The following is a 27074-nucleotide window of genomic DNA, read 5'->3' as shown; positions in this document are numbered from 1 at the left end:
TAGGATGATGTTTTACAATTTCAGATTATCTGTCAGTGTTATAACTAATGACATCCATGATGTTTTATTTGTAGATAATTAACTTTTGTTGTTAATAAATACAAGAAAGTAATCCAGAAACACTGCTGAAATTTTTGTCATTGCCTAGAAATGTGAAAATTCTTAGGATGATACTGCATAAATATAACGCTGTAACACTGTGAAATATATACTTGACTGACATACTTAAATTCCTTGATGTCTGGAGTGATGAGTGTTTTTGTGCTACTGAGATGACGAGTGACTAGGGGAACAGAGTTCCAGAAGTTTCCAGAGAGCTGAACACATGGAGGTTCCTGGAGAGTGGTGCATCCATCAGAGGGCATGGGAGCTCTGAGCCCCTCCCCTCATGTCTTGCCCTGTGCCTCAGTTCCATGTAGCTGTTCATCTGTATCCTTTTTAATATCTTTTATAATAATTTGGCATATGCAAGTGTTTCCCTGAATTCTATGAGTTGTTGTAGCAACTCTCAGGAGTCTCAATTTATAACTGGTCAGTCAGAAGTACAGCTCACAACTTGGGCTTTTTATTGGCCCCTCAGGTAGAGGTATTCTTGTGGGACTGAGTCCACAATCTGTGGGATCTGGTTATCCCTAGGTAGAAAGTGTCAGAATGCAACAAGAGTACATTCAGCTGGTATTTACTGCAGAATTGCCTGGTCAGTATGGGGGAAACAGCCCCAAATAATCTGATGTCAAAAGTATTGAGTGTCTAAGTAGAGTGGGAAAACACACATTGATTTTTACCCTTTATGTATCACACAAATATATAAATTTTTTCTATCTTAGTTGATTTTGTGATAGCGAAATGATATGGATATTATTGCTATTTAAGAAGGTCATCACATTAATAATGAAAACAAGAGTTTTTAGCTTCTCTTCTACAGTAATTTCAAATTTCCTCTCATTTAGTTTCATATTGATGGAAATGTAGTTACAAGGATACCATTATGTATAAGTGTTGTCTGTTTAGAAGTGAATTTCCTGGCCAGCAACGCGGCTCACTAGGCTAATCTTCCGCCTTGCGGCGCCAGCACACTGGGTTCTAGTCCCGGTCAGGGCGCCAGATTCTGTCCCAGTTGCCCCTCTTCCAGGCCAGCTCTCTGCTGTGGCCAGGGTGTGCAGTGGAGGATGGCCCAAGTACTTGGGCCCTGCACCCCATGGGAGACCAGGAGAAATACCTGGCTCCTGCCATTGGATCAGCGCGGTGAGCCGGCCGCAGTGTGCCAGCCGCGGCGGCCATTGGAGGGTAAACCAACGGCAAAGGAAGACCTTTCTCTCTGTCTCTCTCTCTCACTGTCCACTCTGCCTGTCAAAAAAAAAAAAAAAAAAAAAAAAAAAAAAAAAAAAAAGAAGTGAATTTCCTGAGTCAAGTATGAGTATGGATGCATTTTAAATATTTTTACACCAAGAAAACCTTATTTTCTAGTTTCATTTTCCATAAACTTTTTGAAGTGCCTCTGTACTTCAGTTATTGCTGTTAACTCAGTACCCATAACATGAACAGTAGTAGGAATTTTATATGAGTAATCTTGCCACCAGAGACATTTAGAACTTAAATTCCATTTCTATAGACCGGAAGTTGAATTACACTAATGATGAGACTAACATTTTTACAAAATAAATTTTTGTTTAAACAACCAACCAAAGATGTTTGATGAGTCTCATCGTGTTTAGGTAAAAAAAGCAAAACCCCTCTGGTTGCCCTCAAGGTCCCACAAGGGCATTGTGCCTATGCCCTGATCCTTGCCTCTTTTTTTTTTTTTTTTGACAGGCAGAGTGGACAGTGAGAGACAGAAAGAAAGGTCTTCCTTTGCTGTTGGTTCACCCTCCAATGGCCACCGCGGCTGGCACACTGTGGCCGGCACACCGCGCTGATCCGAAGGCAGGAGCCAGGTGCTTCTCCTGGTCTCCCATGGGGTGTGGGGCCCAAGCACTTGGGCCATCCTCCACTGCACTCCCTGGCCACAGCAGAGAGCTGGCCTGGAAGAGGGGCAACTGGGACAGAATCTGGCGCCCTGACCGGGACTAGAACCCGGTGTGCTGGTGCCGCAAGGCGGAGGATTAGCCTAGTGAGCCATGGTGCCGGCCCTGATCCTTGCTTTATTCATGCACATATCCCCACCAGAAGTGCTTCCCCCACTCTAAGTCTCACTCATCCTCAGGTCCTAAATATTCTGTCCCAGCAGAAACTTTCACTGACTTCCCCAAATCATTCCTCCCATTTGTTTTTTATCCCACCTTTCAACTTTTCATTAATGGCACTTATTAATGGCACTTATTTGTTGAGTGCACATGTTCGTCCCACACCTCCCGTTTGCTCCTCATCTATGTTCCATGTTTTTCAGCAGATGATTAGGGGGTGATTATGGCAATTATGGCATTGAGGGGGCAGGTCTTCCTTTTTTTTTTTTTTGACAGGCAGAGTTAGACAGTGAGAGAGAGAGACAGAGAGAAAGGTCTTCCTTTCCTGCTGGTTCACCCCCCAAAATGGCCGCCACGGCTGGTGCACTGCAGCAGGCTTGCTGTGCCAATCCGAAGCCAGGAGCCAGGCGCCTCCTCCTGGTCTCCCATGCGGGTGCAGGGCCCAAGCACTTGGGCCTTCCTCCACTGCACTCCTGGGCCACAGCAGAGAGCTGGACTGGAAGAGGTGCAACCAGGACAGAATCTGGAGCCCCAACTGGGACTAGAACCCGGGGTGCCAGCCCCGCAGGTGGAGGATTAGCCTATTGAGCCGTGGCGCCAGCTGAGAGGGCAGTTCTTCTTTGATGTATTGGGGAGCTATAATAAAGATGTTTAACAAACAACCTCCAATTCTCAGTGCTCACAACCCTGAACTCCCAATCACAGGTCTTGAGTCTCCCAATCACACAGCTTGGGTCTCATGTCAGCTCCCTTCCCTCCCACCTGTTTCTCATTCAAGGGCCTTGGTAAGCAGTGACTGCTGGGGTATTTTTGCTTGCTGGGATGTGTGAACATAAAAGAGTAGAGTAAATGGAATGGGTCTTTTTTTTTAAGATTTATTTATTTATTTATTTGAAAGTCAGAATTATACAGAGAGGAGAGGCAGAGAGAGAGAGAGAGAGGTCTTCCATCCGATGGTTCACTCCCTAGATGGCTGCAATGGCTGGAGCTGCGCCGATCCAAAGCCAGGAGCCAGGAGCTTCCTCTAAGTCTCCAATGCGGGTACAGGGGCCCAAGGACTTGGGCCATCCTCTACTGCTTTCCCAGGCCATAGTAGAGAGCTAGATTGTAAGAGGAGCAGCCAGGACCAGAACCAGTGTCCATATGGGATGCCGGCGCTTCAGGTCAAGGTGTTAACCCACTGCGCCACAGTGCCGGCCCCAGAATGGGTCTTATCACCTCACCTAGAGCTGACACAATTTCATGTAGATGCACACAGATTTCTAGTCAAAGAAATTTTTATGACTCAAAGTCAATGAAGGAAGTTTGACACCTACAACAGTTGTTTAGTGTAGTAATACCTCTGTTATGTTCTAAATGTTGAGCTCCCCACCACCAAATCCAGATGTTGAAATCCTAACCCCAAGGGGATGGTATTAGGTCGTGAGTCCTCTGGGAGTTGATTATGATTGTGACCTTGTGAATGGAATAGTGCCCTTGTTAAAGAGGCCCCCACCACTCTATCACGTGAGGTCATAGCAAATCCACAGTTCCTACAGAAGTGGGTCCTCATCAAACACTGAGTCTGCTGGTACCTTGACCTTGGATTTCTCAGTCTCCAGAATGGAGAGAGAAAAAAGTAGTCTGTAGTTTATAAACCTCCCACTATTTGGGATTTTGTTACCGCAGCCAGAACAGACTAAGAAAATTCCAAATGCCCTTTGGATACTTGTGGGGAGCAATCCGGACTGGACTGAGTTACTGGAATTAAGACTTATTCTATGCATCTGCTCTCCCACAATATGGCGCTGGGAGAGAAGTAAACAGCTTCCGCACAGCTGCCTCCAGTTCAACCAATAAACTGTAGGACTTGCTCCTGATTGGAGAGCAGCGTACTCGGCATGTGGGCAGCCGAGTTAGGATTGGTGGAGGAGGACTATAAAGGAGGAGAGAGACGGCATGCACCAGGAACATCTATGGGGAACATCTAAGGGGAACATCTAGCTGAAGGAACACCTGTGCAGCCCCCGAGAAGAGCCGGCCGGCGGTGTGCCGCTCCCCTGCGGAAGTGGGGAATGTGGCCAGGGGGAACTGCCCTTCCACGGAGGTGGAAGGGATAGTAGCCAACCCGGGAAGAACCAGCAGCAAACCCGGGGAGGGCCGAGCAGACGAAAGAACAGCGCAGGGTCCTGTGTCGTTCCTCCATGAAGAGGGGGAGCGACATAATGGTGCCGTGACTCGGATATGAAGCCTAGGCAGGGCTTAGTGTCGTTCCTCCATGAAGAGGGGGAGCGACATAATGGTGCCGTGACTCGGATAGGAAACCTAGGACGGATAGGAAACTTAGGAGGGAAGAAACGGGAAGAACTGGGAAAATATCGGAGAGAGAGACTAGCAAACAGCCTAGGGAAAATATCGGAGAGAGAGACTAGCAAACAGCCTAGGGAAAAGCCGGACGAAAAAGGTGCCGGAAGAAGCTATTGAAAGCCTAGGCATAGACTCAGATACGGACTACGGGGGGAAGCTGGGAGAAATCTCTAAGGTCGAAAGCGAAAGTGAAAGCTAGAGCAAACAGACTCGGATACGGACTGTGGGGAGAGGCCAGGAGAAATGAGGGAGGAATATTGTTGGAGGAAAGCTTGGGGAAACATACCGGGTAGAGAAAAATGTTAGGGAAATTGAAGCCGCGGGGGGCAGGCCAAGGCGGAAACGGAAGCCACTTTGGGATTCTCAAGTTAGCCCGGGAATAGGGGGCGAAAAGTTGAAACCAGAAGCTGAAACGTGAGCCTGGTTGGGATCCGTCTGATTAGCCTGGGGAGCAAAGGACGGGAAGCCAAACCGTGGGGCGGAGACGTAAGCTGGGTTGAATTCGCCAGGCTAGCCCGGGGAACTTAGATTGAATGCTAGTGGCGGACACGTAAGCTACGCTGTGTGACTCGCGGAAGCCGCCGCGTGCAGAGAGAGCACGGGGCGTGAATAGATAGGGAACGGGGCTGGCGCGAGGCCGTGGTACAGACACGAAAGGGTTAAGTGCGGGACTGCGGAGTGTGCGCGCAAAGCGGGCTGAAGCGGCTCAGAGCTGGAAAGCTGCCGAGAAGCAGCCTCGGGGCGGGCGCAGCCGGGAAGCCGCGGGGATAAGAATGAGAGCGGGAAGCTGCGGGGATAAGAGAAACAGAAGTTTAGAAGTAAAGTGAGAGAAATAGGAATGCTGGAAGATAGAAGTAAAATGGGAGAAATAGGAATGCCCGGAGATAGAGAAATAGAGAAATAGAAAGGCCTCCCTACAACACTGCAATGTGAGAGCTTGGATTCGGTCTGCCTGATTAAGTGAGGCGATGAGCACGATGAGCACCTGCGGCGGCTAGCAGCTTATGTGCCGCAGGTCACCGAAGACAGGCACGAATTAACATCAGTAAGGCCTCCCCACAAAAAGGCAATGAGAAGGCTTGGATTCGGTTTGCCTGATAGGGCTTGTAAGCCCCTGCAGGCAGAGCAGAGCATGCGCTGCAGGGCACCGAACACAGGCACGCATCAGCGCCTAAAAACCTCCTCACAACATGGCGAAGAGAGGACCCAGATTCGGTTTGCCTGATTGATAGGACTTGTAAGAGCCTGTGGCAACTCTAGCAAGTAGAGCAGAGTGTGTGCCGCGGGACACCGAAGACAGGCGCGTATCAACGCCAAAAATAAAAAGAAAGGGGGATCTGTGGGGAGCAATCCGGACTGGACTGAGTTACTGGAATTAAGACTTATTCTATGCATCTGCTCTCCCACAATATGGCGCTGGGAGAGAAGTAAACAGCTTCCGCACAGCTGCCTCCAGTTCAACCAATAAACTGTAGGACTTGCTCCTGATTGGAGAGCAGCGTACTCGGCGTGTGGGCAGCCGAGTTAGGATTGGTGGAGGAGGACTATAAAGGAGGAGAGAGACGGCATGCACCAGGAACATCTATGGGGAACATCTAAGGGGAACATCTAGCTGAAGGAACACCTGTGCAGCCCCCGAGAAGAGCCGGCCGGCGGTGTGCCGCTCCCCTGCGGAAGTGGGGAATGTGGCCAGGGGGAACTGCCCTTCCATGGAGGTGGAAGGGATAGTAGCCAACCCGGGAAGAACCAGCAGCAAACCCGGGGAGGGCCGAGCAGACGAAAGAACAGCGCAGGGTCCTGTGTCGTTCCTCCATGAAGAGGGGGAGCGACAGATACTGAATCATTTCCTCACCCCTATCGAGAACACTTTTCTATGCATACAGTGGGAACTGAAGGGATATTTGGTGAACAATTAATTTTGCCAAATTGCCCATCAGAACAGTTGTTAAGAACATATTCATGGGGCCAGCGCTGTGGCGTAGCAGGTAAAACTGCTGCCTCCAGTGCCAGCATCCCATATGGGCGCCGATTCGTGTCCTGGCTGCTCCGCTTCTGATTCAGCTCTCTGCTGGATGAGAAGCTCACTGCTGGGAGAGCAGTGGAAGATGGCCCAAGTCCTTGGGCCCCTGCACCCACATGGGAGACCTGGAAGAAGCTCTTGGCTCCTGGCTTCAGATTAGTGCAGCTCCGACCATTGTGGCCAACTGGGGAGTGAACCAGTGGTTGGAAGACCTCTTTCTGTCTCTCTGCCTCTCCTTCTCTCTCTTCTTTATTAATTTATTTTTTGACAGGCAGAGTTAGACAGTGAGAGAAAAAGAGAGAGAGAGAGAGAGAGAAAGAGAGAGACAGAGAGAAAGGTCTTCCTTTTTCTGTTGGTTCACCCCCCAAGTGGCTGCCACGGCCGGCGCACTGTGCTGATCCAAAGCCAGGAGCCAGGCACCTCCTCCCGGTTTCCCATGCGCGTGCAGGGCCCAAAGACCTGGGCCATCCTCCACTGCCTTCCCGGGCCACAGGAGAGAGCTGGACTGGAAGAGGAGCAACCGGGACAGAATCTGGCGCCCCAACCGGGACTAGAACCCGGGGTGCTGATGCCTCAGGTGGAGGATTAGCCAAGTGAGCTGTGGCGCTAGCCTCCTTTTCTCTCTAACTCCAACTTTCAAATAAATAAATAAATCTTTAAAAGAAAAAAGAAAATATTTATTTAAAAAACTTAGTCACGACTAAGGAGTGTTATTGGCACTAATATTCTTAGAACAGTAATTATTTCTTCCATCAAAAGGTACCTCGTTTTCATTTTTTAAAGTAAGGCTGAGCAATTTTTTTTGTATGTTTAGTGGCAATTTCTTTTAGGAATTCTCTACTCAAATTTTATGCTTATTTTTCTATTAAACATTCTTTCTCCAGTTGTGAGAAATCTTGTCACAAAATGAACATTGTTTGCAGTTTCCCTCTTAAATGTTTTAATGATTCCTTGTTTATATGGTCTCATTTTGCACCCTTTTCTTTCATGGCCTGCTGTTTCCCTCTTAAATGTTTTAATGATTCCTTGTTTATATGGTCTCATTTTGCACCCTTTTCTTTCATGGCCTGCTGTAGCACATATTTTTACTGATGGCACAGTGTTGCACCAAATGAAACTTACTCTAATGTTATTTCACCACTTCCTTCTTATGGGCTACTTACATGGGTTTCCAGTTTTTCTCTCATAAAATTGTGAGGAAGTTCTTTGAACTTAAACCCTAAAAATGGAAAGTATCATGACCAAAGATATTTTTGAAGCTCTTGATGTATCAGAGTACTTTAAAAAGTTCATAAAAAATGGAATTAAAAAAGAAGTTTCTTTCAGTACGAAAGATTTTGAAATTCATGATTAGTTTTTTTCATAACACACATTTTCCTTGAACTTTTTTACAAGCTCCTCTTGGGCATGGACTTGTAAATTTATTTGTACTGAAATGAAATTCCCTTTTAATTCCATTTTCCATGAACATTTTGAAGTTATCTTCTATTTTTCTGAATTTTGACTGAAATTTTACTCCCTAGACCCCTCCACTCAGATCTTCAAATCCCAGGACCCAAACACCTATCACACTTTTGGCTCTGCAGATGAAGCCCTAATTGGTCAGCCTTACACAGTAGCACCCAAGGAGACCACGCTGACAGCAGGTCTGGAGGGCAAAGCGGAGCCGTCTGGAACACCTCAGATATGCCTTCTATCGGGCATGCTTTCCCCTGAGTCTTCCCAGGGAGCCTCCTGGGGATTTAGGTCCCTTCTCAAAGGGCACCAGAGTGAGAGATGAAGAATCTTTCAACTAGAACAAGATCATGCAGCTCTACAGAGGATGTGCATAGCAGGGACACAACCACCTATTCCTGATCCTCAAATATCCCACTGCAGAGACAAGGATGCATGTATCTGAAAGAGTGAGCACTAATCTCCTTCACTGTCACTATTCAAGGGCTGCCTTGAACAAGGCTGGGTAGGCAATTCCCCTCTCCAATATGTGCTGCTCAAGCTTTCTTGACTGCTCTTATGGTTATTTACTGAGATCCTTTAACAACAACAACAAAATAAATAAATAAATTAATTAATTGGGGCCGGCATTGTGGTGTAACAGGTTAAGCTGCTGCCTGCAATGCCAGCCTCCCATGTGGGCACCAGTTTGTGTCCTGGCTATTCCACTGTTAACCTAGCTCCCTGTTAATGTGCCTAGGAAAGCATCAGAGGATGGCCCAAGTCCTTGGGACCCTACACCCATCTGGAAGACCCAGAAGAAGCCCCAGGCTCCTGGCTTCAGCCTGGTCCAGCCTTGGCCATGGTGGCCATTGGAGGTGAACCAACAGATAGAAGATCTCTCTCTCCTCCTCTCTGTAACTCTGCCTTTCAAATAAATCTTTAATAAATAAATAACAGCCAGCACTGTGGCACAATGGGTTAATGCCCTGGCCTGAAGCACTAGCATCCCATATGGGCGCCGGTTTGAGACCCGGCTGCTCCACTTCTGATCCAGTTTTCTGCTATGGCCTGGGAAAGCAGTAGAAGATGGCCCAAGTCCTCGGGCCCCTGCACCCACGTAGGAGACCCAGAAGAGGCTCCTGGCTTCGGATCATCGCAGCTCCGGCCGTTGTGGACAACTGTGGAGTGAACCAGCGGATGGAAGATCTCGTTCGCGCGCTCTCTCGCTCTCTCTCTCTCTCTCTGCCTCTCCTCTCTCTGTGTAACTCTGACTTGCAGATGAATAAATAAATCCTTTTTTAAAAAAGTAACAAACAACAACAACAAAAAATGCTGTCAACCCAATGATATTGTCACTCTACCCAGACATAAAATAGGACAGCTTACTAGGAAAGTTGCCTGCTCCTGTTTATTTACAACAGGGGACCTGTAGGGTGTAACCAACTGAGAAGTCCTACTTCTCCAGGTCTTAATCTCTGGCTGCTTTATAGCAATTTAGACATGTTTTTTGATTTTGCTAGACATCAGCCAGCAAACAGAGGACACAAACGATTATTAGCCTCCGTGCCTTCTCAACCTACACCATTCCAGGGAAGGCTTACAACTACAAAAATAACACATGTGGGAAGTATGAGAATAAGTGCCTTACAAACTGAGTTTTGTTGGATTTACAATGCTTGAGAGCAAGATGTCAAGCAACAGGAAGAGGAGGGTTCCTATCACAACACCTTAAGTTGTATAATAATTTATCAAATTACTGGGGCCTGGGGCGGGAGAGGTGGAGTGGCACACAGCTTTTTGTAATACTTACTAGCTACATGTAAGAATGACATGGCATTCTTTGGGTCCTCTACCTACTTACCAAGATAAACTCCAGAAGGAGTACAAAAATTGCGAGGAATTTCTTGAAGGACAAAAATTTACCCAACACCTACTTTTTAAGATGTTAAGAGAATCAGCTTTCAAAAGGGAGGAAACTCAAAACAGAAAACCTTTTTGAGCCCAAGGAGCTCACACAGAGGAAAGAAGCTGTTTCTCCGCAAAAGTTTTCATGTCAATCACCTGTCTTTATCCCTTTAAGACAAAAAAGGTGGAAGCCATTAGGCAGCAGGTGTAGGGGGTCATGTGGCCAAAGAGAATCTTTTGATACAGCTTTCACTCACAGTTGGGACCGGCTAGGGATACATCATGTAAGTAATGAGGCCGCTGAAATCCCGCAAACACCGGAGTTTGTGTTCTTGGAGATGTCCTTCCCCAGGGAAACTCAGAAACCCGGCATGCAGCGGGGTGCGCGGCATTATCCCAAGCCAGGTTCCCCGGAAACAGGATCACGCTGGGGAGGAGAGCAGTCCTGGAGAATCCCTTCGGAATTCTCCAGCCCGCACACCGAGGAGTGCCTGTGAGTCTGGGCTGCAGGCAGGCCTGCATTCCGAATTCCCGAGCTACTCGGGGATCGGACTCTGACCCGGGAGCAAGGGGCACTTCTGTGTTGCTTGCGAAGAAGCCTGGACCTGGAATGCAAAATGTCCCCAGGACGCAGAAATAGCCCCTTTCGTGAAGCGCCTGGGAGAACTACTCAGAGCCTTGGCGCGATACCCTGGCACAACGCCGGCCCGCGGCCTGGCTGGACAGGTATTCTCAGTCCCCGCCCGGCCCAGCTTCGCCCCCAGCTGCCCTCGCGCAGGCGCAGTGGCGCCGCGCTCCCTCCCCAGCGCGCATGCTCCGCCGGGCCGCGGCGCTCCCGGCCGGCTGTGGCGGCGGCGGCGGCGGCGGCCGCGGCGACAGAGGAAGTTTCCGCTTTGCACTCCACCCCGGTAGCAGCTTCGCGGCAGAGACAGCTTCCTTCGGGCTCCTTGTGGGCCACGCTGCCGCCACACGACAGCCTGGCCGGATCATGGGGCTGCCCAAGGGGCCAGAGGGCCAGGGTCTTCCGGAGGTAAGGACCCCCCGGCTCCTTGACGTGTCGGGGTTTCTGAGGTTAACTGGGGAGCCCGCGAGGCTGCGGACACACAAGGACCAGGGTAGCGTTCGGGGCGCCCCGCCCCCTTCCTCTGGTGTGTCCACCGCGGGGCAGCACCGGCCCGGTCCGCCGAGCGGGGTGAGCTCGGCCCCGTGCGGGTGGGTGGGGGCAAACTTCAGCCGCTCCGGGGTCTCGTGAGGGGCGGAGGTGGCCTTCCCAGCCCGACACCTGCCCTGACACGGCCCTGCACTCCGCGGGGTGCCGGGTTCCCACCCCTCCGGCTGTCCCTGGCTGTCTTCCCCGGCCCTCGGCGCCGCGGGTTGAGTCCCGAGGGCCGAGGCTGCTGCGCGCCGGAGTCACGAGACGCGCGCGCCGGGACCGTCCTGGGTAGGCTTGGGCAGAGGGCGGTGACCTTGGGGGCTCTGCTACCTCCTCTGGGGTCCCGGCGCCAGCGCCGGCCGCCCTGCTGTGCCTGTTTGTTGCGGTGTGGGAGAGCGGGTGACCCGGTGCTCCCTGAATTGACTCCGACCGCGGTGGCGGGACCAAGTTTTGGGGCCGTGCGCGCACAGCGGCTGTGTCCAGCTGGGTCAGCGCGCTGCGGTGTGTGGGGTGGGGACGGCGCCCCGGGCGGAAACGCTGCTGCCTCCCCAGAAGATAGCGGGCGCCTTTCCAGAGGTGTGTGTGCTCTTAAGTGCTGTCTTGGTCCTAGGAACGGGATCTCAGTGGTTTCCGGATTTCCACGTTGGCTGGAGATAAAGGTTTTGAAAGTACACTTATTTTCCTTGGACTGCAAATATCACTCAGCTGGGGGGTTTGCATCTGCCTTCCCTTCTGGTTGATTTACTCAAAAGCTTTGTCTCGGTTACTTAGATTCTGGGGAGTATCGGAATCCACGCTGCACGTCTGTCCCCTCCCTAAGGTTCTGAAGCAGGCATTTGGCAGGGTGACTGATGGCTTGACGCGCTGAGTGGTCCCATCACACTTTTCTCTGCGCCCCTCCCAGATCCTAAGATCTGTCATCCCACGAGGAAAAGGGGACCCATTAATTGAGGAGTCACTGTTCTATGCCTAGAAGCATGGAAGGCTAGATCCAGCGGTGTGTGTTGCCAGAATGCAAGTCCGTTTTGTGATTGTCTTAGAAAACCTTTCAGTGTGATGCGTTAAGGAAACCTTCCATTGCACGTTGTTTGATGGGACTCTGAGTCGTGAAGCATAGAATCCATACTGGAGTATTTGCAGGTTTTTTTTTTTTTTTTTTTTTTTTTTTTTTTTTTTTTTTTTTTTTTTTTTGCTGCTACTTTATTCTAAGTTCTTCATCAGATTTTCACCTGGCCTTTTGCTGTAGTCTCCTTTCTAGTCTCTCCTAGGTCCTAGCTAAATCTTCCAACTCAATGTTCCACAGGACTAACAGTAGGAGAGTTCATAAAATAAAAAGCAGTCTGATCCTGTGTACCCTTGGTTTAACCCTTCACTGACTGCCAGAAGGCTGGGTCTGATTTGTTTTCCAAAAGTCTAAGACACACAGCTCCTGGCAATTAGGAGGAGGTGAAGGTTAATATAATTAAGTTGTCAGCACTAGTCCATTTAACTTAATTCAGTATTTTTGACCATTTACTGTATGTAGGAAGGAACCTTGAAAAAGTTTGTGGAAAGTTTACTTTGGTGCAAAAACGTTTGAAATCAATGCATAGTGTTCTTCCATAATGCACATTTTCCACGAAATTTTGAAGATCTGTGCTGTAAGTAAGATAGCTAGACTTAGTCTAGCCTTTCAACTTTCATGAACTACGGTGCACAGCAGTTGAAAATTTATTGGGCCTGGTTTAAGAGTTCACAGTCATTCATCTTTATTAGAAATTTAGTTTTAACAGCAATGTGTTAATCAGCCTGGTGGTTTTTTATGGCTTCAAGAGAGTGTCTTCTCCCATTCCCTGTGTATTAGCCAGTGATGCTTTTCCATTTTTTTTTTTTCCAGTGTTGATCTGCAAAGTGAATTTGCAGTCAAACATCCCCGTTTACAATATTGTGCCAAAAAGTTGTTTCAAAAGTTGTATTGCAGAAGTACACTTCTCCATTGTGGTCATAGTGGAAAAGAAGCATGGGCTAATCATCTGCTGAGCTGGGCTGGGGCTGCTCATTAGATAGGTGTCAAGGCAGGGAGGGGCCTCCTGTGATGCATTGTCCTCTTCGTGGCAGTGTTTTCTAGATAAATGATGATTGAATAAATAAAGCATTCCTGTTTTACATCTCAGGAGTTTAAGATAGTTTTATCTTCTTTTTCTTCTCTGTCTTCACAAACTGTAACTGCCTTTTTTTTTTTTTTTTGACAGGCAGAGTGGACAGTGAGAGAGAGAGAGAGAGAGACAGAGAGAAAGGTCTTCCTTTGCCGTTGGTTCACCCTCCAATGGCCGCCGTGGCCAGCATGCTGCGGCCGGCGCACCACGCTGATCCAATGGTAGGAGCCAGGTACTTATCCTGGTCTCCCATGGGGTGCAGGGCCCAAGTACTTGGGCCATCCTCCACTGCACTCCCTGGCCACAGCAGAGAGCTGGCCTGGAAGAGGGGCAACCGGGACAGAATCCGGCACCCCGACCGGGACTAGAACCCGGTGTGCTGGCGCCGCAAGGCGGAGGATTAGCCTAGTAAGCCACGGCGCCGGCCTGCTTTTTATCTTTTTGAGTCTCCTCACTTGTAGATGTTTCTTAACCCAGATATTTTGCAGAAGGAAGAGAAGGTGTAAATAATTACCTTATTTTTGTATGTCTAGTAAGAACTAGAGAATGCTAGTCTTTACAGTTTTTGGTAGGCTAGACCAAGGTCATTTGAGAGAGAGAGAGAGAGACAGAGAGAGAGAGAGAAGAAAAATAAGCAGTTGTGTAAGGCTATCACCTGCTGCGCCTGCCCCCTACCCAGTCCATCCCAATCAGTTTAATGATTCCATGTTCAACTGAATTCATGTTAATATGTGTCCTCCCTTTCCTGGCAGTTTATACTGCAAAGTAAACTTGCATTTTCATCATCAGTGTCATGATTATGAGAACATTTTGTGAAGTCATGGACTAGGTTAGGTGGTGCACTTCACTTAATGATTGAATGTACCATTACATATTTAATAAGTGTATCCTTTGAGCCAAATGCTGTTTCGGTACAGAGGAACAAACACAGATGTATAATAAATAGAGTACCGCTCTTGGACCAGCTAATAATCCAGTTGGAAAGGCCATCAGGTACATAATAACAGACTTCACTCAGAAGAGGTGATACTTAACTGTATGAATGGCATGAACTATAAATAAAAGAGAGATGTAGAGGATTGGCCAATTTAGCCAGGATTTGTAAGGGATGACGTCGAATTGGAACTAGAATTTGAAGGTGCTTTCTGGATGGTTAGAGAAAAGAAGGGAATGTATGAACAGTGAAGAAACAGGAATGAGTGCTGATTGTCTAGATTGGTCAAAACTATGTCTGGAATGCTTTGGGAAGAGATTAAAGGATAAAGCTGAAAAGATAGGTGTCAGTCAAAGATTGGAATTTCAAACAAATTTTAAAGATAGTGTGTGATGCAGTGATGATGAGGACTGGGCAGTGCACGAAAGAGGGATCACATGAAAACTTTAGGAGGGAGTGAAAAAGAGATTAATAGGGAAGAAAGATTGGGAGCAGTTGCGATAGTCATGACATGAAGTGTGAATAAAAGGAAGGGGAGGATAAATATGAGATGCATGGTAAAGGAAGGCATTGTTGAGTGAGGGAATAGTCAGGAAATTTGAAAATTTTTTTTTCAAGATTTTATTTATTTATTTGAGAGGAAAAGTTATAGATAGAGGGAGAGACAGAAAAGTCTTCCATCTGCTGGTTCACTTTCCAAAATGGCTGCAATGGCTGGAGCTGGGCTGATCTGAAGCCAGGAGCCAGGAGCTTCTTCCAGGTCTCCACATGGGTGCAGGGGCCCAAGCACTGGACCATCTTCTGTTTTTCTAGGTCATTAACAGAGAGCTGGATCAGAAGAGGAGCCTACTATACCACAGTACCAGCTCCCATTCATAGTGTTTTAATGCTACACATTTTTCATGAATTATTTTGAAGACCCTTCATTTACTTAAATTTAATTTTTTTTGGTACCAAAATAAGCTTTTAATTTCATTTCCTACAAACCTTTTGAGGTACCCTTGGATTTGAATTCCCTCATTTGTTCTTAATCCACTTGTCAATAACTACTAGGACATGGATGAGTATAAAGTTAATAAAAAACAAAAACAAAAACACCTTGTTTCTGTCTGTAAATAGCTTAGCTATTTGAGAATCCTGGCAAGTAAACCATGTGTTTGAGGAGAGAGATGTAATGTATTCTTCTTTTTCCCAGGATTCCTTCAGCATATGATGAAGTGTTTTCTCCCCACTTGCTATGACGATTAATAGCTCATTGAGGGCTGGAGACTGTTCTTTGTGACTCCGGTAGCAATGTTTTTGTGCTTCTGAATGCTGCTTGCTGCATTTCAGAGAATCTGGTGCAGTGACTCAGTCAACATCACCTGCTCCCTGGCCATGTGATTGTGGCATCAAGGTATATACCTGATGTTCCTTTATTCAGGATAGCTTTTGTCAGCCTAACTTGTACCTTGTATTTTAGGTGGAAACAAGAGAAGATGAAGAACAAAATGTCAAATTGGCTGAAATTCTGGAACTCTTGGTTGCAGCTGGGTATTTCAGGGCAAGGATTAAAGGTTTGTCACCTTTTGACAAGGTAAGAGGAAACCTTTCTAACCGCTAGGCTGTTTTTGATCAGGAGGACATGCTTAACCATGGCAGAGAAAGGAGAAAGAGATTGTGTTCTTACTTCTTTCATGTTTTCCTTTCTCCCTAATTCTGATTCATTATGCAGGTATTCAGATTTCCTGTTCAAAGATGATGATGTATTGGTGGATATAATAAGATTCCTTTTCTCAGTACAAAGTTTTACTTAATGTAAAAAAGCCAAAGAAGCAGTTCCTTTTGTCAAAGAATTTGGAGTTTGGATGGAGATTATAAAGTTTGTATAAAATAATCTGAGTTAATCATGAGTTATCCTAAGTCAGCATGCTCCCTGATAAATGATATTATGTGGATGGTAAATGCTCTGTTTGCAGGAGGGAGATATTATTATGGGATGGAGTCTTTCAATTTTGCAGAACCTTAAATAGTTATGTACAAGATATAAAAGGTTTTGAGGACAGAGATCTAAAAGAGTCACCCTGCCCTCAAAGACTACAACTTCTGTAGAGTGGGGAAGAGGGACAAGTAAACCAGCATGCACAGATCAATGACATGGTGCAGTAAGTCAGCAGTGTGGTGTGCACAGAAGGGAAGCATCCAAGTTTAACAGGGTGGGTCAGGAAAGCTTTGGGAAGACAGTGCTAAGTGCTCCTGGAAGTGCATCACAGAATCACTCTGGGTGGTTTTATGTTATAGATGTTCAGGCTTTTTCATCCATTGAAACTGTGGTTAGTTAGGTCTGGACTGGGGCCCTGGATTCTATATTTTATTGGACATCTCACATGAATCTTACAACACAGCAAGGATAACAGCCACTGATGTTTTTTTCTGATACCAAGCTGTATTTGAAAAACATTTTGTTTTAAAAATGGGTTTTTAGCCTTAGTCTCCTTTGCATTGCAGAGAAATCCTATAGATGAGAAAATAAAATGTATGGAAATTAAAGTGAGCACAAAATGTCTTTTTAAAAAAACATTTTATTTTATTTGAAAGACAGAGTGACAAAGGTTTGTTCCCCAAATGGCTACAACAACCAGACAACAGCCAGGCCTGGGCCAGGTAGAAGCAAGGAGCCTGGAACTCCATCTGTGTCTCCCACATGGATGGCGGGGGCCTAAATGTGCCCAAGAACTTGGACCATCCCCTGCTGACTTCCCAGACACATTTGTGAAGAGTTGGATCAGAAGCAGAATAGCTGGGACTTGAACAGGTGCATGATGCCAGCATTACATGTGGTGGCTTAACCTGCTGTGCCATAATACCAGCCCCCAAATATCAGTCTTGCTGCCCATATGTACTTTGAGTAAAACACAGGATACCACTGGAATCTGGCACTTGCCTGAACTGGGTTAAGACTTCTTTGAACAGAAAATGAGTGCCTGCTCCCTTTACACTAAAGAAGACCTGTGTGTGATATGTCTGTTTAATAATTAAAGTCAGTTTCTCAGTCACACCAGCCACGCTTAGTACTCAATAGCCACATGTGGCTAGAAACTGCACGAACAGTGCAGATACAGAACATTTCTGTCTGCAGAAAGTTTTATTTAGCTGTGCTTTCCTACATGAATTAAAGGTAAGGACTCACTCTCTTTATGTGTAAAGGTATATAAATTTTGTAACACTTAAAAATTGTCTTCCTTCTATTTAACCTTTCCCTGACCCTGAGAGAGAAAGCAAGCATTTTCTTTGTGTTTTTCAGGTAGTAGGAGGAATGACTTGGTGTATTACCACATGCAACTTTGATGTAGATGTTGATTTGCTTTTTCAAGAAAACTCTACAATCGGTCAAAAAATGTAAGTTATTAGGGTTTGCTGTGGAAAACCTTTGTTGAGGGGGGAGAAGAGAACAGTCTTTAAATTTTTTTTTTGTTAATGACACATTTATATTCACATTGTTTTTCATTTTGTGTGTTATGGGTTTTATATTTATTCTTAACACAGACTCTAAATGTTTATATGAGGATTATTGCCAATATTTTTAGCCCTAAGTTGATTGATTATATTCCCTCCAGTATATCTCAGAGTATGTTTTGTTGTTTTTTTTCTTAATACAGACTAAATGTGATAAAGTAAGGGAAATATAACTGAATCCTAATATCCCATAGAAAATAATCTTAAATGTGTTCCAAAGCCATACACGAGTTTTTCAATACAAATTGGTCAGGCCAATGGCATCTTTGCAACAGTGCTATTAAAATAAAATTGATTTCTTCTGTCTCTCAGTGAACTGATTTTTTTTTTTTTTGGTACTATTTCTTGGTCTGAGGTCTACTGTGTCTTTTATTAACATAGATACTTCAACTTTCTTTTAATTGGCATTTGATGGTATAATATTTCTGTTCTTTCATCTTTTTGTCTTCATTTTAAGAGTCTGTTTTTGATCAATGGATTCTTGCTTCTTTAAATACAATCTGATAATCTTGATTTTTTAAGCTGTTTTCATTTAATCTATGTATAATATGGCTAAGTTTAAAGCTAACTTCTTAGTTGTTTAATATTTGTTCTGTTTTTCCTTTGTTCTCTATTTTTTTTCCTTTTTCAGCTTTCTTCTGAATTGAAAATTTTTCTGAGTTTCCGTTCTATCTTCACTATTGGCTTATTATTTATACTCTTTTAATTTAGTTGTTGCTTTAGGATTTACAATGAACATTTTTAAATTTGTCAGCCAGTCTTTATTACTATACTTCATGTTAAGTGTAAGATTAGTGTTCTACACTGTACTACTCACTCCTCTTTCACATTCTTCCTGCTATTGTTTATCTTTACCTATGCTGTAGAGTCCATTACATGTTTTACTAATCTTACTTTAGACCAGGGTCAGCAGACTTTGTGTGAAGAGCTAGCTGTAAATATCTTAGATTTTTGTGACAGTATATATTGTCTGTGTCACAGCTATTCAACTCCGCTGTTACAGTTTGAAAGCAGCAATAGACAATACATAAATGAGTGAGCACAGCTGGGGGAACTAAGGCTTGAGTGTCTGCTGTGTGCCAGAAGCTGTGCTGGATGCTCTATATATTTCAATTTTCATTACAACAGGTATTACCTTTGTTTTAGCAATGAAATTTGGACTGACAGAAGCCAAGATCGCATAGTATGCTAGAGTCAAGTCCTTTGTATTCAGGCATTTCTAATCCTTTTTCTCTATCAAAATTCCTAGTGACTACTTTCCAAAGACAATGAAGTTTGAGTATACCTACCCCTGTTGTAGGGGTATCTTCTTTTTCCTTCTCTCTTCAGCTTCAGTCTACCATAACATTACTTTTATAATGGCAAAGACATGATAGTTAAAGTTTTTTGTAAAATAACAAATTGTCTTCACTTTCTCTGTGGGTAGATTCTAAATCTATAAACAATATTTACAATGAAAACTAAGAATTGTTGGTGGAATCAGAGAAAAATGTAATCTTCAGAACCATAATGTATTTAAAGAAGAAAATTTAAAATATCACAGTCAAAGGGATTTCTTTTTATTTATTCCAGGAGAGGGAAATGTCCAAACTGCAGGCTGTTTAAGATGCACAAAATTCATTTGATCTGGCCTTGTCAAGGCAACCACATATGGGACTCAAAATTTATTGAATCTAGAGCAGGCTAATTTTTGAGATGATAATTTTGTATGGCCCCTGAATGGTATTATGAATGGTGCAAAGTGTGCTTGGCACATAAAAGGTTCTATACACCTGATAGTCAACAAATGTTTATGGAGCTGGACTATGGTTAAGGCATTAATCTGGGTACTTTGGATACATTAATGAAAAATGTTTGACCCTCATTTGGCTTAATAGTCTCGTGGGGGCAGACAGACCATAAGGAAAATTTAATAAATAAATAAATTATACATAGAAGGAAAATACGTGTTAAAGAAAATATTAAAACTGAGGAGATGTATGGTGAGAGACATTTGGGTAGGAGACAGTTAATAGTTTTAAGTAGGACAACCGTGTAGGTCTCCTTGAGATGATATGGAAGCTAAGACTTGCGGGAAGAGGGTTCCAGGCAAAGGGAACCCGTGTTCCAGCTCTGGCACTTGTGTTTTATTATTTAACCTTCACAACAGTCTTTGAATAGGCAGGAAAGGGACTGCCCTTCATTTTTGTTGACAGTATTGGATCGGAGGGACCAGATGCCTTGCCAGATGTCCTAGAGTGAGTGGTGGGGCTGGAATTTAGATACTGGTTTTGACTCATTCTCTTTCAAACTGCATTGGAGGAAGAAACAGTGCACTAAACACTCCTAAGAACTAAAAACTACAGGAGTCAATTTAATGACAAGGAGGCATGTTAAAATCTTAGGGGAATGGATAGGCATTTGGTATATCAGTTAAGATCCTGCTTGGAACGCCTATATCTCACATCTGAGTGCCTAGGTCCAAGTCTTGGCTCTGTTACTAATTCTAGCTTCCTACTAACATGTACCCTGGGGGTCAGTAGGTGGTGGCTCCAGTACTTGGATTCTCCCCAAGCATGTGGGAAACCTGGATTGAGTTTCTGGCTCTTGACTTCAATGTGGACCAGCTCTGGCATTTGGCAAGTGAACAGATAGGAGCATTCCCTATCTCTCTTTCTCTGCTTTTCAAATAAAATGTAAAGATAAATAATTTAAAAATCTTAGACTAGGACATCTGTCTGGTGACCTTGGTGGTTACCACTTTTCCTGATTTTTAGAAAGACACAAGATCTACCCTGAGCTCTAGGAAAAACCAAACTGGACATGGTGAGTTTCAGTAAGAAGTCTTCCTGACTTTCTTCCCCTGCCTCCAGTCTGCCTGTGTTTCCTCCCATGTCCACACCTCCCGGCAGTGTTGATGTCTTCAGCTACTTCCGTGTGCTGCTGAGACTTGGCAGTAATTTCTGGGAAGCTGATTTAAGAGGGTTGTAAACCCTGATATGACCCACAGTGCCCTTCCCGAGGGGCCTTTATTAATTATCTGGATAGGCAGGCTCAGAGGAGTGGCTGGGGAGAACTGTGTCTGAGGGTAGGGGGTTGTGTTGGATGCTGTTGGGGGTCCCAGCCTCTTATTATCAGGCTGCAGAATGGTTCTTGGTAATTGATAGTTATGCAAATATCAATAGATCTTTAGCCACTAGAGGGAGCTCTCCACCTGACAAACCAAAAATGTGCCCAAGGACCGATTGTATTCATTACATATATACTCTTGAGTATTTAAGTAGCTAAGATCTACACAGAACAAAGATACAAAACCAAGGTTGTGGGGAGGGGGTAGCGAATGTTTGGTACATGGTTGAAGCACTGCTTAGGATGCCTCCATCCTGTTTTAGAATGCCCGGTTCAGGTCTGAGCTCCTCTGCTTCTGATGATGTCATGATTCAAATTCTTGGGTCCTTGCCACTTAATGGGAGACCCAGGTGGAATTCTGGGTTCCTGGCTTGGGCCTGGCCCAGACCCAGCTGTCAGAGCATTTGTGGAGTGACAGATTGAAACATTGGATGGAGGATATTCCCTTCCCCAAGTAAAAATGAAAATAAGTTAATTAAAAAATTTTTTTAAACCCCGGGTTTGGTACTTATCCTCATTTGCTGAGTTTGGACATCTCTTGCCATAATAGGATCAAAGAAATTATAAAAAACAAGGCATGGGAATTCGATGGAGAACAAAAGTAAAAGTAAAGCTGTTGCCAAAGGGTTTTTTGAAACTTCGCTACCTAACTAAGCCATTCTCACCCCCACAGACCTGGGCAACCCCAGTCTTCCCCACGAGGGCAGGCCACATCTCATGGCAGAGTAGACCCGTGTGTCCCAAACACAGGCTGCTCGGAAGGAAGGGGCCAGCAGTGACTGAGAACCACACGATGATTCCTTCTTGTCAGACCTTTTCAATAAATCACCCTACTTCCTCTTCTGTTGGGGAGAAGGCGGGGAGGCAGGGGAGAGGCAGATATTGTCCTATATGTTCTTGGATGTGAGGTGCTCAGCCTTTTACTTCTGAGAACGTGTGGCATCAGTCTTCCTCTGCCCATGTTTTGTTTTCCCTTAATGCCTTGGACTTGATGTTTAACCTGGCAGTGAGGTGTAACTGTCATCCTCAGCCTCACACCCTTAACCCCACATGGGAAGCTACTTTCTAGATACCAAACACTGTTTCTAAGTGTTGTCTAAGGACCATTCCCTGGGGGGCTGTTCAGCTCTTGCCTGTGGGTCATTTAGTTCCCACTAAAGGGATGAGACTGGCGCTGCAGGTGGAAGATTAACCAGTTGAGCCATGGCGCCGGCCCCTTGATTGGTTTTAGAGTATCAAAATTTTTAAGGTTATTATTTCTTTTAAACTGTTTTAAACCAGTGTAGAGAACCCCAGGTTTCCTTCTTTTTTTATTTGTATTTATTTTGAAAGTCAGATACACAGAGAGAGGGAGAAACAGAAAATGATCTTTCATCTGCTGGTTCACTCCTCGGATGGCCATAATGGCAGGGCTGGGCCAGGCTAAGCCAGGAGCCAGGAGCTTCATCCAAGTCTCCCACATGAGTGGCAGGGGCTCATGCACTTTGACCATCTTCCAGTGCTTTTCTCAGGCCATTAGCAGGGAGCTGAATTGGAAGTGGAGCAAATGGGACATGAACCAGTGCCCACATGTGATGCTGGCATCTCAGGCATTGACTTAACCTGCTCTGCCCCAATGCCAGCCCCCTGCAAGTTTCTTTTGAGAATGGGTTCCCGTGTGTGTCTTAACATTCTGAACACCTGACACAGGATCATGTAATTATTAGCTGCCTATATGAAATTAAGGAAAACATTGGATGGTAAAGTATATAAAAGACATATGGCAGTGATAACTTTATTTTGCCATACAAAGTTGTTAACAAAATGACTGTTATTTCTCACATTCCCATCATTTTGTAAAGAAGCAAAAATATTTTAATATCAAAAAAATAGGAAGAGCAACATCTAGGAATAAAGGATTTCTATGTTCTTACATGCACACGTGCAGACATCTAAGCTGTATTTATTTTTCTCATTTTGTGGCTCACCAGAAGGATGTGGTCATGTCCTGGCACTGGCCTGGCTTTGAGAAGCCTGACATTTTTCTGAGAGTGGTTCTCAGACTTTTGAGGTATCTTTTAACCATTCAACCTGTTCTCACTCCTTTTTGCTGCCTTTTTTTTTGTTTCCTCAGAGCTCTATCAGAAAAAATTGTCTCAGTCTTGCCAAGAATGAAGTGTCCTCACCAGCTGGAGCCCCACCAGATCCAGGGGATGGATTTTATCCACATATTTCCCGTGGTCCAGGTGAGAGCCTGGGACGTCTGCACTGGGTCCTGGACCAGTGGGTGTGAATCAGAACAACTGCAGCAGAGTGTGGTGGTGTTTGCTGTCATCCTCCTCAGAACAGCCGCCGGTGTTCCATATACCCCTGTTTGTGATATCCTGGTTGTAAATCTTGAATGTTCCGCTCAGTGGCTTTTCATTTCCTGTTGGTAAAGCTAGAGTTCCACAGCCCTGTATACTTTAGTCCCTTTAACATATTCAGCTTGATTTTGACCCTTGCTTGTCTTTGTCCTTTCTGTTCTAGTCCTTCTGATTCTCAGTTTTTCCCCATACTTGTTATAGTCCTCCTGTTGCAGAGATTTTGTATATGCTGGTTCCTTGGGCTAGAGATGTTCTTCCTCTGTCTTCTTACCTGTTAATTCACATTGATCCTTCAAATCTCAGTTCCACCAAATCTCTTGAAGAAAGCTTTCCCTGTTCGCCTAATCAAGAACAGATTCCTTTCTGTCCATACATAAGACCATAGACCCTTCCCAGGAATCTTCTTCCTTCCTACAATTTGTAGCCATGTGTATCAATGTGTGTAATCATTTGTCCATCTCCCATCAGATCATAAGATTCATAATGGTAGGCACAATGGCTATCTTGTTCACTGTTTTGTCTCTAATACGTGCAGGAATGTTTGTAGATGTTCTGCCTTTATTTATTGGCTAAATGACTTCCTGTCCACCTTGGCTTATTCTCAAGACTGATTAAGTGGCTTGTGCTGCACACCTCCCTGTATTCTGTACAGTGCATCTGTTTGGGCTCCTGTCTGCTATCCTGAAAAGACAGAGCAAAGGGAGTGACATTTGTTGCCTGCTGTGTAAACAGTACTTTGAATCCAATCCTAGTATAGTTCCTTGAAATGTCTATTGTAATTCCAAACCTACTTTCGAGGACAGTGAGATTTAGATGGTCACCAGTTTGCTTATGGACAGAGCACTGGTGAATGGACAAGCAAAGATTCCAGTCTAAACTCCCTGTCTCCAAGCCTTGTGCCTTTGCCACATCACTAATCTACATAGCCACCTAACAGGAGGCTGCATAGCCTTTGCCAGAAAGACTTGGTTAAGATTATGTAGCTTAGGAGTTAAGAGCAGAGACTGTGAAGACTTCCAGGTTCAAATCTTTGCTCTGCCATTTGCTGGCTATATTGGTTTTGGGCAGATGACTTTTCTTAAGTAGAAATAATAATAGTACCTACCTGATAGGGTGGGAATTAAGTTAATAGTGTGAATAACTTAGATGTTTTATTATGTACTTTATAGATATTATGTAGTTGTTTTTCTTGTTATTATTTATTGGATCTTCCCTGCACTTGACTTTAAATCAAATGCCATGAGATTAGTAAATTAGAGGCTAACAGTTTAACTTGGAATTTGATTTGTATGTTTTTTAGACATTCTGCCTGTCTGATACAGGGGCTGACAACCTGATCCTTTTTGTGAAAATGGGAAGTCAGTAGTGATTATTTTTGAAACCCCCAACACCATCACACTGTTAAGTTGTTCCTTTCCCCTCTAAGGACTAGACCTGACTTAACCCTACTGTAACTTTGGGGACAAAGTACCTAATTCTGTTACGGGAAGAAGATTGGGAGGTGATCTTCTGTAGTCAGTTTGGACATTTGAGTGTCTGTGAATGCTGATGTTTGAGTGGAATTCTGGAGGACTTCCTGTTTGGAAAAGAGAATCTAGGCTGTGGATACCAGGTTTCTTAGTTTCATGGATCTATAAGTTTTAAGGCGAAAATGAAGATTGACTTAGAGTTAGCTCCTAGGATTTGCCTGTCAAGCACATTTTTTTTTTTTTTTTTTTTGACAGGCAGAGTGGACAGTGAGAGAGAGAGACAGAGAGAAAGGTCTTCCTTTGCCATTGGTTCACCCTCCAATGGCCGCCGCGGCCAGCGCGCTGCGGCCGGCGCACCGCGCTGATCTGATGGCAGGAGCCGGGAGCCAGGTGCTTTTCCTGGTCTCCCATGGGGTGCAGGGCCCAAGTACTTGGGCCATCCTCCACTGCACTCCCTGGCCACAGCAGAGAGCTGGCCTGGAAGAGGGGCAACCGGGACAGAATGAGGCGCCCCGACTGGGACTAGAACCCAGTGTGCCGGCGCCGCTAGGCGGAGGATTAGCCTAGTGAGCCGCGGCGCCGGCCTGTCAAGCACATTTTTTAAAGTGACTGCTATCTTGCTTTCTCTGTCATTTCCTGAATTTCTTGATTCCTAATCAAGAAAAAAGGACAGTCCTTCCAATTGAATAAAGTTAGTACCATGAAAAACTCACCACATGCCTGTAGTTTTTTCCTGTAAAAAACTGGTAGAAGAAAATAATGGAGCAGCAATTGGAACCATTGACTTAGTCACATGGTATGATTCTAGAGGCTCACCACTCAGGTTCACACCATTTAGTAAAGCTGTAGTATCACTCAAATTGCCAGACAAGGGAAAAAAAAAATAGATCCAACTTCCAGCCACTGGTAATTCTAGGTCGCATCTTTTTTTCCCATGGCAAATGTGTGAATCCAGGAAGGGAGGTATTATTCTCAAGTGCCAGAGGCCCTGTGGCATAACTTGGCTGTTCTAGAGGTTCCTTCCTCAGCTCTTCACTGTCAACTCCAAAACAGCTGTCATTTGTCTAAGGGAAGCTTGTGACTCAACAGGCTTTCCCTTATCTGATCACACTTTCCAGGAGCCAGCCAAGTAGTGTCTCAGAGTAGACTTCCGATTAACGATGCAGATCGGAAAAGGCAACAGACACGAAAGGGCAGAAACTGAGTCTGCCACGCTAAATTGAATTGAGCAATTAGCCAGCTGCCATAATGTCCTGGGCAGTAGTCCTGGGGTGGGAGTGAAGATGAGGGGCTATAATAGTTCTGAATACTCTGATTTTCTGCCTCTGCTTTGGGATTTTGGTTAGTGCCTGAGATCATTATTTGGAAATGGAGGGAGGTGATGGAAATAAAATATAAATTACTACATAAGTGGAAATTACTGACAAGGTATATTTCTCATAGTTATTTCTTTCCACCCCTGTACTAGGCAGTTGCTTCTGAAGCATGTCTTTTTCTTGAGCTGTCTGCCTCTGGGAAGAAGCCTCTCTCTTTCCTTAATGGCAGGAGCACCTGGTAATCTATATTACATATCATCTGTCAGCTTTCGTGTGTAGCTGACCCTGTTCAAGTGTGCAGTGCTCTTGGTAAAATACAAGCACTATCCAAAACTTGCTTTTGGAATGTAGTGGCTTTCTCTCTCTGGCAAGAGGATGACAAGCAGCATCTCCCCTCCAAAATCTCCAGGTAAAGGGCATGAGTGAAGAGCCAGGAGGAAGAGCGTGTGCTCTTTTTGCACTTTACTCTCCTACCCTCGGGGTACAGTGTTCAGATCTTCCAGAGCCTGGGTGTGCATGAATTCACTGGAGTTTTCAGTTGGAGAAAACAGAGCAGGTAGTTCTGGATGTCAGTCCAATAGAGCTGGGAAACATACGAAGAATGGAAGAGCCTCGGCTGTGACTCCCATGTTGTAGCTGGTCAGCTACAGGCCAGTGGGCAAATTTTGTAGTCTCCCTGCACCTCAGTTTCTGTTAAATTCAGCCTACACCATCTACCTTATGTTTTCCTGAGGATTAGCAGAGAGAAGTTCCATCAAGTTAACCTGATGCCCTGAGCTATGTACTCAGTTATAGTGTTTTCAGATCTGAGTATTTGGGGCCTTTCTTCATCTATCCAATAAGGGGTTGTAGTAGGTATTCTCTGTGATTCTGTCATCTTTCATTGATCTGTGGTGAAAGTCCAGAAAAGAGGGATTTATGTTAATATCTGTCCCTGGGTCCAGGTGGTTGGGGGAATAGATATATTTGTCTTGTGCTTCAGATTTTTTTTAAAGATTTATTTATTTACTTGAAAGAGTTATACAAAGAAGGAGAGGCAGAGAGAGAGAAAGAGAGAGGTCTTCCATCTGCTGGTTCACTCCCAAATTGGCTGCAGTGGCTGGAGATGAGCCAATATGAAGGCAAGAGCCTTTTGGGTCTCCCATTTGGGTGCAGGGGCCCAAGGACTTGGGCCATCTTCCACTGCTTTCCCAGGCCATAGCAGAGAGCTGGATTGGAAGTGGAGCAG

At 45.1% G+C, this 27074-nt stretch overlaps 1 protein-coding gene and 1 long non-coding RNA gene across 3 annotated transcripts in view; both read left to right on the top strand.

The window, feature by feature from the left end:
* The window catches only part of LOC103348741 (uncharacterized), a 68613-nt gene extending 59732 nt beyond the window's left edge, over window positions 1-8881 (top strand). The window contains exon 6 of the long non-coding RNA XR_011387325.1: window positions 8744-8881. This is a non-coding gene — a long non-coding RNA (uncharacterized lncRNA). The remainder of the gene's footprint in view (window positions 1-8743) is intronic.
* A 1830-nt stretch (window positions 8882-10711) lies between these two features.
* The window catches only part of CCDC93 (coiled-coil domain containing 93), a 104057-nt gene continuing 87694 nt past the window's right edge, over window positions 10712-27074 (top strand). Inside the window, exons 1-4 of one of the 2 annotated variants that reach the window (XM_017342634.3) lie at window positions 10712-10921; window positions 15576-15689; window positions 17397-17491; window positions 22830-22941. In XM_017342634.3, the coding sequence (XP_017198123.3) occupies window positions 10880-10921; window positions 15576-15689; window positions 17397-17491; window positions 22830-22941 (363 nt within the window). In that variant the 5' untranslated portion in view covers window positions 10712-10879. 2 annotated transcript variants of the gene reach the window in all.

This window comes from Oryctolagus cuniculus, chromosome 3 (genome assembly GCF_964237555.1).
Source record: "Oryctolagus cuniculus chromosome 3, mOryCun1.1, whole genome shotgun sequence".
Lineage (NCBI taxonomy): Eukaryota > Metazoa > Chordata > Mammalia > Lagomorpha > Leporidae > Oryctolagus > Oryctolagus cuniculus.
Note: the sequence above shows the minus strand (reverse complement) of the source record. Positions and strands in the feature narration are given on the sequence as shown.